Raw genomic sequence first — 14,726 nt, 5'->3', positions numbered from 1 at the left:
TGCATGCACTGGAGGAGTTCTGACATACAGTCAGGAGACTATATATAGTTCATAGTAATATTTGATCACCTAGAATTTTTTATATCCATAGATTTTTAAATATTCTTATCACTAAATAAAAGTTTTTATGTGATGTCATGGGTATGTTAATTGCCTGATTTTCGTAAGCATTTTCTCTATATGTATTTGCACATAAATGTACATAAATGTCATAATGACGTGTTTTATACTTTATAGACATACAATTATTAACTAATTTACTTCTATAAAATCTAGAGAAAGAATAATCATATAATTTACAAAGTATTTAAGACTCCCGTGGACGAACAAAAGAAAAGTTCATTGCCACTTATTAAGAACCACCCAACTCTCTAGGGAAAGCCTGTGTCCTTTGTCACATTTCCCAACTGTATGAAGCTAGGCATTGATGTGGAACTTTTTCTTTTTTGTCTCTTTCTACCTAAATTTGAGAACTAAAAATCTGACCATGAGCCATGCATTTTCTAATTGTAATGATGTATGTAAGAGAGATGGATGCTTTATAACCTTAGTTAGAGATATGCTTCTATGAAGCACTGCTAATAAACACACTTGTGCTCTGGAAGTGCAGGCAAGGTCACCTTGGTCAAGATGAAGAGGTGAGTAATAAATCACCAGCTCAAATAGACTTTTGGGGCCCAGTTGAAGTCTCAGAGCACATTAAGGAAAGTAGCTTGTAGATAACAAGCCGTGTCAAGTGAAGTGTAACTTCTTCAAGCCTCTGTCAGATTTTCATAGGGACTATTAGGCCAGGTTTCCTGGAATAAGAGCCAAGGATATTTCTATACAGGGTGTGACAAGTATACTTCAAATAGAGGAAAAGGTATCAGGGTGGAATGTTAAAATCTTGGCATGATTTGTATGCTTTATTATTCAAGAGTCTACTTGGAAGTCTGAACACTCTTGCAGAGACTTGTTATGGCTTCTGGGATTTTTTCCTTTCTTCTTTTTTCCCTTTCTTTCCTTCTTTATTTTTTTCTGTCCTTTTTTCTTTCAATATAAATTTGCTAGAAGCTAAGTATCAGTGGCTCATACCTGTGATCCTAGCTCTCCAGAATGCAGAGATCTAGAGGATTATGGCATGAGGCCAGTCTGGTTAGAAAAGTTTTCTAGATGTCATCTCCAAAACAATTGGCAAAAAGCAGAACTAGAGGTGCAATTTAAATGGTAGGGCACCAGCCCAGCAAGTATTGGCCCTTAATTCATACCTCAGTACTGACCAACATTTCTGAAATGTGTCCTAATTCATGCTTTTTCATCTTTTCCTATATTGAGCACTTTTAGGTATTTTGGTGTGTTTGTGTGTGTGTACCATAATCCAGAGAAAAATTGATATATTGTGTGTGAGTGTGTGTGTGTGTGTGTGTGTGAGAGAGAGAGAGAGAGAGAGAGAGAGAGAGAGAGAGAGAGAGAGAGAGAGAGAGAGAGAGAGAGAGATAGCAGAGAGACAGAGGGAGGGAGAGCAGTTACTTCAGCTCCTAAGTGATCTTGACCATTGAGATGGAGTCTCTGGAGCGGCCCAAAGAAGGTGTGTCATCTGCTAAAGCAGAGACCATCTCAGAGGAAACAGCTTCTCAAAGAGCTAAGTGGGAAACGCTTTGTAACCAAAGAGCCCATGACAGTAGGGAGATTGAGAAGAGCCAGGCTCAGGCAAGAGGAGCTCAGGAGCAGCAGGAGAGCTGGAGGAGCCCCACACTCAGCCTCAAGGCACATGAGACACTCGTATCTTATGGGCACACAGAACAGCTATATCTTTGTATTCACAGAAACAAAATACTTTCAAAAGTGGTAAGTTTTCTTTTCCTCTAAATCATCAATATCAATGGTAGCCAAAGCTTCATCCATCCAGACAGCATAACAAGTTAAAAAAAATAGGAAACCCAAAGTTGCTAAAAAAGAGGAAAGGAATGAGTTTGTGCCAGAGGACATTCATTTAAAAGACACAAATAGTTTTCATAATTGAATTCACTTTGATTTTTTTAAGTTAGACACCATCAAACAGCCATGTGGTCCTCCAGTAGTTTTGACGGTTCAGATTGTAAGTAATAGGAGCTGTTGTAAATGATAAAGCACTACACATCTGCCTCTTGCACAAGGGGTTGCAAAAATTTCCTTGCTGGGAGTGAGGCCTGATGCATCCGAAGTACACAAGAGTGTGAATCCCCAAATTAGACCTTTTCCTATTTATGCCATCCAGGTCCTGATAGGGCAAAGAGCCAAGCAAGTCAGCAAGGATCTTGGTCTAGATTTGGAACAGAAACTAAATGCTGGCTCCTTTCCAAGCTGATAAAGAATAATTCAACTTTTATTCACACAGCTATAGAGAAGCCCGTTACAATATCTAAATCACACTGTAAAACAAAAGGGGATACTGTTTTCTAAGTGAAAAGAATTTAAGAACGTATTTCCAAAATCAGACAAAAAAATAAACCCTTAGTTTAGCAATTCTCCTCATGCACTATTCACTGCTGTGGTTTGGACATGTCGAAGTCTCTTGGTACTTTATGTCGTGTAAGTTGTAGAGGAGGAGAGACCTGTAAGAAATGATTAGAACAAGGGAGTACCACCCTCCAAAGAGATTAATATGGTCATCACAGGACCAGGTTTCTTTCCTTGAGTTTTCTTGAGCATGTTGTAAAGCAGGGCCACCTTGCCTCTACACACACCAAGAAGCATACTGCCCATTTCTCTACAAGATTGTGTGACACAGTCCATGGGCCCTGACCAGGACATTGGAACCAAGCTGTTTTGACCTTCTGACCAGAAAGATAGTGAGCCAAATAAATCCCTGCTTCATCAGTAATCCTGTCTTTGGTGATCTGTGGCAGAAATATTAAATGGACAAAGTGCACCCATTTCTTGGTGTGAGTCCCCAACTCTGACTTAATGGTAGATGGGAGGTGCTATATCCACAGGCTGCTTGTGCCAGGCTCTCATTTCCTGTGTAGTCAGAGTTTGCCACAGGGTAAGTTCACTTAGTGTTATTCACACTTGAAGTCATATATATATATATATATATATATGAAACAAAATGAAGTAGTGCTGTTTTATGACTTCTTGATAGTTTTTAAAGCATTTTTGAAGGTGTTATTATGGCAATGTAAAAGTCAGTAAAAGGGAGACCAGGCTACTTATACACAGTGGAATTCTATGCTGCCATCAAAAAGAATGACATCGCCCCATTTGTAAGGAAATGGAAAGACTTGGAAAAATTCATATGAAGTGAAGTAAGCCAGACCCAAAGGAACACAGGCTCAATGGTTTCCCTCATTTGTAATAATTAGTACATATTAGGACTCTCTTAGCAGAGGATTGCAGTAGCACAAAGCCTAGATACATAAGGTTATATAGGATGAGACTAAAGGAAAGGATCTCTAAGATATGGAAACAAGAGCTTTATCTTGTGTGATTGTTGTTCTTAATGTACTATGTTATTTCTTTTCTCTTTTGTTGCCCTCTGGTTAATCTCATATTGTTACTATATTTGACTTAGTTACCTGGCATATTGTATATATGTTTATTTGAAATAGGAAAGGGAAGGGGAAAAACATGATGATTGGGAGGAAGGAAAATGACAAAAGCATGACAAGGGATATCTATGTGTGAGAAGTAATGCACCTACTATCTGGTGAATGTAACTGTAACCCCTCTGTACATTACCCCGACAATGAAAATACAAATTAAAAAAAGGAGAGAGACCAACATGGCGGTTAATGGTTTAGAAACCATAATAATATTTATGTGGGGTCTAGAGATTCTGCCTATTCAACTCTGGTTACCTGAAAAACATTCTAAGGTTGGGCGTGACTCCCGTGGAATAGCCCTTGTCTAGCCAGTGCACATTCACATTCGAGTTCAACACCACTACTGCCAACACAGACATTCTTTACTCCATCATTGTCAATAATGAAAAAGTCAAACCAGTCTTTGGTAGCTCATATTTGTAAGTCCCAAGGGGTCTTGGCAGGAAAGTCCCGAGATTCTTTATCTCCAGTTAATCACCAAAGAGCCTGAAGTGGCATATGTGGTAGAGTGCTAGCCTTGAGCAAAATCTTAAGGGACAGTGCCCAGCCCTGAATTCAAGCCCCATTCCTTGCACAAGGGGGAAAACAAAGTCCTGTAGATATAAATTGTCAGGATAAGAGCTCACTAGACAATTTTAAACTCATCTATATAGCAGTCTTATGTTAAATGAGGACTTACTTTTATTTTGATCCAGCAACCTTTTGCATTCAGTCACCTGCTCCCATTTCTTAGTCATCCATCCAATAAATTGCTATATGTTAAAAAATTCTGAAGAACCCAATATGTAAAAAAATAATTATCCTTTCTGTAAGAGATCTCTGGTGAAAGGAAAACATCCAAGACAGTAAATAAATGATAATATAGAATTTTTACAAATGCTATAAAGAAAATTAAATGATATCGTTTGTGGCATATACGTTTGCATAGTTACATGTTTTTTTGGGGGGACAAGTTCTGTATGTAGCTCAGGCTGGCCTTGAACTCACCATCTTCCTGTCTCAGCTTCCCCAGTAGTGGGGATTACAAGCATGTATCACAATGGCTGCCTTGTCACTGCTTTTGATGGATAAGGCCAACAAAGGCCTCTGAGTGAACTGAGTGAAGAAGAAAATAGAGTGGAAAAGGAAGTAACAAGTGCAGAGGCTTTCTAGGATGGTCCAAAGATGTGCAGCTTTACCAGTAGGAAGATTACATCACATCAGCAGGGCAAGTCATGCCATACTGAGGTTTATAGTACATAGTAAAGAGTTCATAAGCATTCTGAGCACAGTGCTTCACCAAAGGGCATTTAAACGGATGTGATTTACACTTTAAAGTCATCATTCTGGCTCCTTTGTGCTGGAGAATTGATTTTAAGGGTTAGAATCAAAGCAAGGAGAGAAGTAAAGAAGAACTACTGACGTACTGAAGCCTTTCAAAGTGTACAGAAGCCCAACTCAGAATGATGACAGCATGTAAACAATTTTATTTCCTCCACTCCCAGAGGAAGAGGGAAGAATGAATGCAAAGACAGCCTCATAGAGGCTTTTTTTTTTTTAATGGAGGACAATACATACACTTTGGAAGCAAGAGGCGCTGAAGCCTGGGGAAAAGAACTTTTGTATAGATGAGATATATTTGATCAGAATTGCTCCCAATTTCAAGAGTGATACAGACAAAAAAGCAGAAAGAGGAATTGTATGTACCTATACTACATATACCGCTTCAACCCCTCTCTCCTTCCCTCCCTCTTCCTCCCTTTTGAATCTCACTATTTCTAGTGAGATTTCACATCATCCTGTATCTTTTGTATGAACTGTTCAGTTTATTATCTTTCCTAGGAGTATTAAACCTGCTTTATTCACTGTCAAATAAAAGATTGTTCCATGTTTCTGACATCTGTAAACAGAAGAGTATATTAAGAATCTAAGACAGGAGGAGTGGGCTTGATTTGGGGAGCTGCCTCACAGCGTTTGCTGGAGGATGAACTGATCTTACAGAAGCTTCATGTTCTGAAATACAGGTGTCTTTTTATTTCTGTTTTTCACAAATATTCTTGTGCTGCCTAAACTTTCTTCCAATCCTTAGCTTCCTCTGACACTGGAAGTCATTTTTTCTTATATGGTTATATAAGATAACCAGGAGAAATACTGTAACAATATGAGATAACCAAGGGACAGCAAAAGAGATGAGAGATAACATAGTACATTAAGGACAACAATCACTCATTGTATAGCTTTTGTTTCTATATCCTGGGGGTCCTTTCATTTAGAGTCATACTATAAGGCCTTGTGTAGCTAGTTTTTGTTCTATTGTAAATTTCTGCTAGGAGAGCCCAAGGTTTCTACTGATTAGGACAAATGAGGGAAACCATTGAGCCTATGTTCCTTTGAGTCTGGCTTACTTCACTTAATATGATTTTTTTCTAAGTCTTTCCATTTCCTTACAAATGGGGCAATGTCATTCTTTCTGACAGCAGCATAGAATTCCATTGTGTATAAATACCACATCTTGTTGATCCACTCATCAACTGAAGGGCATAGGGTTGGTTCCATATCTTTGCTATGGTAAATAGTGATTTTAATCTTCTTTTTTTTTCCAGTCCTGGGCCTGGCTCAAGGCCAGCATTCTACTACTTGAGCCACAGCACCACTTCTTTTTTATTCTATTTATGTGGTATTGAGGAATTGAACCCAGGCTTCATGCATGCTAGGCAAGCACTCTACCACTAAGGCACATTCCCAGCCACTGCCTTTTATTTTTTAAGATCCTTTTTTGGTCTTCTTGATGTCTTGGAATTCAGAGAGTAGGAAGAAGCTGGTAACATAATCACCAAAAAAACATTGATTTTTAGAGTTTTGAAAGCCAAGATTATTTGATTGAATTTAGCTTTCTGTGAGAGTTAAGTATAATAGCTAGTATTGCTTTTGCTTAATACCAGCTTCTTTTTGTATAAACCCACCATGGTCACTGCTTTTACTGTCCCCCTCTCCCACTAAACTCTCCCCTCCTCACAGTGTAGCCACACCTTCTATGCCTCCTCTTCATTAATCACAAGCTCACAGTGACATGGCTGGGGGAAGAAGGGTCACAATGGAAAATGGTCAAATGTGAAGCAGAAGGAGCTCAAAGATGGCTGGTGAACTGGAATATTTTTTTATTTTAATTTTTTTATAATTTTTTATTGTAATTAATAAAAGGGTTACATGATACTTGCCAGATAGTAGGTGCATTAATTCACATACATTGATACCCTTTCACATGTCTTGGTACCCATCACCCTCCCTCCCACCCACCACCCACCCCCCGTCTTGGTTTTCCCCCCTTCCCTATCAAATTTCAAATAACCAGATACAAATAAATTCAATATATCAGATAACAAAGTGAGATACTGTAACAATATGAGATACCCAAGAGACAGCAAAGGAGATGAAAGATAACATAGTACATTAAGGACAACAATCATTCATTATATGGCTTTTGTTTCAGTATCCTGGAGGTCCTCTCAATTAGCTTCATACTATATGGCCTTATATATCAAGGTTTTGCTCTATTGCAGATCTCTGCTAGTAGAGCCCAAGGTTTCTACTGGTTATGACAAATGAGGGAAAATGAGGAATATTTTTTTTAAGAAGAAAAAAAAAGGATGTCAGATGAGTTCAGGACAATGGACAGGGACAGACTTTATGGGATTTTTCCCTCCCTAAAGCTGCTCTATTCCAGTTTTCCTTGTCCAGGTAAAGGATAGTTATTCTAATTCTCAGGCTTGTAATTTTGTACCATCCTTCTCTTCCTCTTATACTCTATGACCAGTCCATCTGTTACTTCTGATATATTTCCCTTTGAAAAGATCCATCCTTCCATTAGCATTTAGATCATTTCCATGACCTCTCTCTGCTTTGAATTTCCTCACCTCTGTAAATGTAGGAATGTCTTTTCAAAAGTCAAGTATAATCCTGTAATTCCTCTCCCCAAAGATTTTCAATTGTGTCTGGCCTAGCCTGGTAAAACACGAAGTGCTTATTACATGGTGGTCTACTTCTCTGGAGTCACTTCTGTGGCTGTGTTGGCCTCTTTGTTGTCACTCTGGTGATAAACTCTACCCCATAGCCTTTCTATTTCTCTGCCTGGAATGCTCTTCTTGAAGATCCATGTAGATATGCCTCATGGTCCTTCATCAGAGAGCGCTTCCCTGACCATCCACCTTCAAAAGCTTCAGAGAACTTCTCTCAAGATCCTTTCCTTCATCATTGTCTCGTTTGCCCTATTTCCTTTCTACCTCATATTCATCAGCTCTGGACCAGTGTGGTGTGGTGTGGTGTGTGTGTGTGTGTGTGTGTGTGTGTGTGTGTGTGTGTGTGTGTGTTTGCTTATATTCTGTATCTAGGGGTACATTAGGTCAGAAGTCAGTATCTTTTGTTCACTCTGGTAACTGCATGCCCAGTCATAATAGGTACTAAAAAAAGGTTGATAAACCAAATAAGAATACAGTAGACAAAAATAGTTGATGATTAGTTGATCAATGTGCTCCTGAGAACAAATGGTGTTCGGTTGGATGGATTAGACCTTCTCAGTGATTTGAAAGCAAAGACATGAGAAGAAAATAAAAGGAGGGTGTTCTGCCTGGGTGCTGGGGCCTCTCACCTGTATTCCTAGCTACTGATCTGCGCATTGCAGTTTGAAGCTAGCTGAGACAGGAAAGCCTATGAGACTCATGTCCAATGAACACCCCCAAACTCCAGAAACAGAGCTCTAGCTCAAGTGCTGGCATCAAGCAAAGGAATTCAGGAATAGCACGAAGGCCATGACTTCAAACCCTAGGATAGGCACGAAACAGAGAGAAAAATGTACTATATCCTTTTGCAGATTAGAGTGCTAAGAACCCCTAAAACTGTGTTATAAGTTAAAAATGGGGCCAACTAATTTGGTAGAACATTATTGTATTCTAGCCCTTGAGTTCAGGCACAAACATGGAGTAAGAATGGAATTTAGTCAAGCTGAGGGTCTTTCATGAAAGGTACAACATCATGAGAGAAGGCAGCGAAGTTGGGGTATATACAGAGCAGGATGTATGCTGTGAGACCATAGACACTACGTGAAGAGAGAGCTTAGAGAAGAGGTAGAAATCTAGTATGTCATGTTCACATTGACAGGTCAACCAGGAGAATGAGTTGCCAGGGTGAATTAGAGAGAGGTAGAAACTGAATAAGTGATAAACATAGTGAGAAGCAGGAAGTGGGAGCAATTTATCACCTAAGAATTGATGGAATAAAAAATGAAGACAGGGCCTGGTGCAATGGCTCACACCTGTAATCCTAGCTAATGAGGAGGCTGAGATCTGAGGATTGAGGTTCAAAGCCAGTTCGGGCACTAAAGACTGGGAGACTCTTATCTCCAATGAATCATTAGAAAATGGGAAGTGGAGGGGCTGGGAGTTTGGCCTAGTGATAGAGTGCTTGCCTAGCATGCACAAAGACCCGGGTTCAATTCCTCGGTACCACATACATAGAAAAAAGCTGGAAGGGGTGCTAAGGCTCAAGTGGTAGAGCTCTAGCCTTCAGAAAGTCCAAGGACAGTGCTCAGGCCCTGAGCTCAAGCCCAGGACTGGCAAAAAAAAAAAAGAAAATGGGAAGTGGAAACAAGATGATTGGGAGGGGATGGGGGAGGGAAATGGGGACAAAAACATGAGAAGGGTATCAAGGTCTGAGAAGTAATGCACCTACTATCTGGTGAATGTAACTGTAACCCCTCTATACATTACCTCAGCAATAAAAAATAAAATGAAAAAATGGAAGTGGGGCTGTGGCTTAAGGGGTAGGGTGGTAGCCTTGAGCTGAGGATCTCAGGGACAGCATCCAGGCCCAGAGTTCAAGTGCCATGACCCACAAAAAAAAAAAAAAAAAAAAAACCGAAGACAGGAATGGTTGAAATACAGACATGCATACTAAGTATTGAAGTACAGAAGTGGTGACAGGAAGACAGGAAGATGACATAAAAAGGGGGGGGGAGTTGAAGGGTAGTATCAACTGTTGGCAAACATTTTTAAGAAGATGGGAGATTTTGAAGGAGGAGAAGAGAATTTACTCAGAAAAAAAAGAAAGAAGAGAACTTCCTCAGATACAGCAGTAGGGAACAGGAGACCATCTATTCTGCTTGCAGGCCCTGAGGCCTGTTTCTTGAAAAGCATGAGCTAGTGACCGAGGGTCAGATTTCTCCCTCCCTCCCTTCCTTCCTTCCTTTCTTCTTTTGTTTTTCTTAGGGTTTCAGCTCTGGGCTAGGACACTATCCCTGAGCTCTTCAGCACAAGGCTAGCCCTCTATACTTGAGCCACAGCACCACTTCTGGTTTTCTGGTGGTTAATTGGAGGTAAGAATCTCACAGACTTTCCTTTCATGACTGGACTGGCTGAACTATGATTCTCAGATCTCAGTCTCTTGAGTAGCTAGGACTATAGGCATGAACCACCATGCTCAGCAGGGGGTCAGATTTCTGTTCAAATAAGTAGAAAATGATGGCTAGGCTTGGATAGACTTTTATAGCTTGGAGGCAAGTTTCCATATTTGTATGGCCACAGACTGAGGTTTTGGGTTTTTTTTCATGTTCAAATTGCTTTTTAGATCCTTGTGGACTAGAACTATCATTCTTGACTTTAACAAAACTCCAGTCATCAAGTCTTTTCACCAAACATGCAAGTGGCAGAAAACAGGATGCTAAATTAGACAAAATCTGTGCAACAGAAACACTGTGAAGGCTTAACACAGACATTTGTCTACTTATCTGCCGGGGCCGGCCGGCAGCAAACCAGGGTTCGCAGATTGGGGTTCCTGAAATAGGGGGCAAGGACTAGGAAAAAATAGAAGAGAGACAGACATACTTTTACTACTTCCAGTGGCAGTTATGACTGCTCAAGATTCTTGATAGTTATTTGAGATCCAGGTACCAGTGGCTCATGCCTATAATCCCAGCTACTCAGAATGCTGAGATCTGAGGATTGTGGTTCAATGACAGAGTATGCAGGAAAGTCTTACCTCCCATTAACCACTAAAACATTGGAAGGAGAGTTGTGGCTCAAGTGGTAGAGCACTAGCCTTGATAGTAGAAGCTAAAATATACTCTTAGGCTCTGAATCCAAGCCCCAATAACCAGCACACACTCCAAAAAAGTGTTTCATCAAAACATCTTAGGTTACTAATTTTCAGAGTACAAATGAAGTTGTTTAATAGTCAGAATTTGAGTTCTAAGTCTAGTGATATAAAGGGCTCTGCTACAAATTAATAAGTATATAATAGGATCTCTAAGAGCAGCAAAGTCTATCATCTTTTGCTCTCATAATTTCAGAGAAAAAGGAAAAGACCATTTTGATTATTTGAATTTTTGGAGCAGATCTTCTAGAATGCTGTCATTGTGTCTGGGAATACAATACTCTTGTCAGGGTAGGCATGTGGCAGCTCTGCATGCAGAAAGTAGGTGAAGTGTTAGCTCCATTGGACTTGAGACAGTCACTTCCATAAATGAAGCAAAAAGGAAGGGGAGTTTGAGATGAACTGGTGCCATAGCAGTCATAGTGAATATGCTGACTTTGGATATGCAATTTTTTAATTTAAATTTTATTATAAAGGTGCTATACAGAGGGGTTAGAGTTACATAAGTCAGGTAATGAATGTATTTCTTTTTGAACAGTGCCACTCCCTCCCTCATTTTGTCCCACTTCTTCCTGTCTGGATCCCACCAGCTTGTAAAGTTGATTTTCAACAGAGTGTCCAGTGAATATCTCTGCTGAATTGGTTCGCCATTTGTCTCACCATTTCTGTGATTCCCTTTCCTCTCCCCACACCAGATAAACTTACCTACAAGGCAAAGGAACAGAAATAAAAACCGGAGAAGTGACTCTGTGGCTCAAGGGGTAGGGTGGTAGCCTTGAGCTGAAGAGCTCAGGGACAGTGCCCAAGCCCAGAGTTCAAGTCCCATGATCCTCCAAAAAACAGAAAAGAAAGAAGAAAAAGAAATAAAAATGATGAACAGTGACAAAAGTGAATAAACCAAAGGAAGAAAAGAAATAACTGAAAATAGAATAATAAAAGACCTCTTATTTCTGTTTCTTAGAGCTCATTTCAGTAAGCATCATTTTATATCTAGAATATGTGTATAAATACACAACTTAATGGAGGTAAAAAGAAAAGGAGGATGGAAACATAAGAGAAAAGCTTAGTAGGCATGGTGGCGCCTCCCTGTAATCCCAGCGCTCAGCAGGGCTGTGATTACAGCCTAAGCTGCATAGGGCGGTCCTTTCAAGAAAGGAAGGAGGGCAAGAGCATGGCCTGGTGGTAGAGTGCTTGCCTAGCATGCGCAAAGTCCCAGGCTCAATTCTTTGGTACAACATACATAGAAAAAGTCAAAAGTGGTTCTGTGGTTCAAGTGGTAGAACTCTAGCCTTGAGAAAGCCCAAGGACAGTGCTCAGGACCTGAGTTTGAGTCCTGGGTCTGGCAAAAAACAAAAACAAAACAAACAAACAACAAAAAAAACAGGAAGGAGAGCAGAGCCAGGCACCTGTGGCTTATGTCTATAATCTTAGCTACTCAGAAGGCTGAGAGTAGGGAAGAGAAGATAGGATAAAGGAAGGAGAAAAGGAAGGCGAGAGGGAGGGAAGGAAGGAAAGAAGGAAGAAAGGAAGGAAGGAAAAAAGAAAGGATATCTGATTTTTTACAGGTGGCCTAATGCTATTCTTGATCTCTGCTGTATTAAAAATGTTCCCAAGAAGGAGCTGTGTTTCAGTTTAAACTCTTATTTGCCTTGCAGGTGGACAAAAAAATCGTAAGAACTGAAATAGGAGTTCTTCTTCGCCTCTCACATCCAAACATTGTAAGTGTTTTTGACCTATCATTTCAAATATTTTCCAAAGCTACAGCATGGGACTGTTGACATATCTGTTCAAGTTGATTAGGAGAAGAGAACTTCCATTGTGGAAGCTACTAAGGTCTGTTAATAAGCTCATCTCAATACTTTCAGCCTTTTGGGTGAATAATCTTACCAATTCATTCATTCGGTTCAAAATGGATGGATTAGCAGGAAACACTGTGTCCTTTTATGCATAAGAGGATGAAACTGAAGACTTTTATTTTGCTCTACTATAACACTGGCTATCTCCTCCTTTTGTATGGCTATCTTAGCAATATACTTTTTTCCAGAAAGCTCTGAATTAACTGGCTTGCTTTCCAGAGTCATTCCAGTCTTCTTAGAGTCTGTGCTTTACAAACAGTTGGGAGATAGACGCCAATCGGTGATATATTCAAATAGAGAAAATAAAATAAAATGTTCTCAGAAGTTCTGCTTTTAGTCAGTGTCCAGACAGTACCTCTAAGGGACATGTCTGCTGAAAATCCTTCCTGAACCAATGAAGTGAAAAAGTATGAAATCATATCCCCAGCCATAAATTGGTTTTAGTAATTAAGCTGTATACTTAATAAAACACCTTCATCATTTCTCTGAGAAAGCTGTATGGGAAGGGATGACCTGGCTCAAGGAAGAGTCCAACATATGAGCTAGGGATGCACTTAACAGTAAATCAGCAATTATTTTTCATATTAGACATCAAAGCAGGCAGTATTTAGCCTCAGTTGAGCACCTCAAAGATACAACACAGTAAGAAGACCTTCCCTCCCCCCCCACGTGTCCCCTCCCCCCAACACACAGCCATAGTACTGCCAGTCTTAGTGTGCTGATGTCATTTTCAAGCTAGCTTTTCATTTGTGATTTTCACAAATCCTCTGGTAGATATGCAGAAAAAAAGTTTGAAGGACCTTACCAGCTGAATAAAGTAAGGAAAAAGAATTTCTCAGAAAATCTGCTGCAACAGAATTGAAAACAGCTTGTCACCCACGACTTAAACTACATACTCTACCAGGGGCTGGGTGCCTTGCTTTCCTGAACAAAATCAAGATTCTGTGTGTAACAAAGGGGAAAGCATTGAATAAATAACCAACAAAATTACCACACTGGATCAGTATTTGTATATTTATCTAGCTCTTTTTTTTCTAAAGAGAAATCAATGTGGAATTTTCCTCAACGTGGAATATTAGCCCTGACCATTAGGTTCTCAGATAAATGTAGAAAAGAATATCCCAAATTGGTCATATTATCTAAATGTGTTGAAAACCCTAATGCTCACACAAATCTCTGCCATCACTCTTTGCCTATGAACCAGCAATATTTTAGCTGCAGAGAGCATTCTTGACCTACAGACTTTCACCTGGGCCTGCCCTACCTCAATCCCTCATTGTAGGTTCCTGGTTTTCAAGAAAGTTGCTTTCACTGTCTCTAACAATTGTGATGCTTTCATGTAGTTTAGGAAGTTTGGGATTCATTTTTGACTCTAGAGAAAGGCAGAAATTGGGATATATTGGTAAAATGTGGGAAATGTTTCTAAGGTAGTTATTTTTCAAGTGTGCAGAAAAAAATTCCAAAATGTCATAGGACCTTTGACAAATATGAGGTCATTGACAATCAACACCTACGATGGAGGGTCATGAGTATCTACCTAATACAAGAAGGGACTTTTATTATTAAGAGTGATCTGGCACATTACTATTAGTGTCATTTTAACCATTGTTTCAGATGTTTTCAAGAAAGATGAAAATAAGGACTCTATCATACTCATTTTTAATGTGTCTTTCCCCAGATAAAACTTAAAGAAATATTTGAAACCCCTACAGAAATCAGCTTGGTCCTGGAACTCGTCACAGGAGGAGAACTGTTTGACAGGTGAGTTGGATCTAGAAATTTAAGCAAGGAAATACTAAAGGAAAATCATAAAAAAAAGATGTGCATATACAATAACAGTATATCATTATACAAAAATCTCATAATATGTCATAATACTTAGTATAATAGTACATTTTATAATATAGAATGTATATAGCATGTAGTTTATATTGCATACACATAGTATACAAATGTGGATATTATATATACTATATATTAGTATATAGTATATATACTACACATACATATAATATGTATATACAACAATGCATAAAATATATAATCTAATATATGATGTATATAATATAACATATTATATAATATATATACTATATTGTATAACATATATAATATATGCTATGTGCTATAATAGTATAATATACAAATCATATAATCTCATATTTTGATAGAAAAATTCGTAAAC

At 39.1% G+C, this 14,726-nt stretch overlaps 1 protein-coding gene across 1 annotated transcript in view; it reads left to right on the top strand.

Annotated features, from left to right (window-relative positions):
• Camk4 (calcium/calmodulin dependent protein kinase IV) overlaps positions 1-14,726 on the top strand; it is a 203,751-nt gene that overhangs the window by 115,161 nt on the left and 73,864 nt on the right. Inside the window, exons 3-4 of the mRNA XM_090331505.1 lie at positions 12,341-12,403; positions 14,220-14,302. Of these exons, the coding sequence (XP_090187631.1) occupies positions 12,341-12,403; positions 14,220-14,302 (146 nt within the window). The remainder of the gene's footprint in view (positions 1-12,340; positions 12,404-14,219; positions 14,303-14,726) is intronic.

The sequence above is a fragment of the Megascapheus bottae genome, chromosome 4 (assembly GCF_031878675.1).
Source record: "Megascapheus bottae isolate mThoBot1 chromosome 4, mThoBot2.hap1, whole genome shotgun sequence".
Lineage (NCBI taxonomy): Eukaryota > Metazoa > Chordata > Mammalia > Rodentia > Geomyidae > Megascapheus > Megascapheus bottae.
Note: the sequence above shows the minus strand (reverse complement) of the source record. Positions and strands in the feature narration are given on the sequence as shown.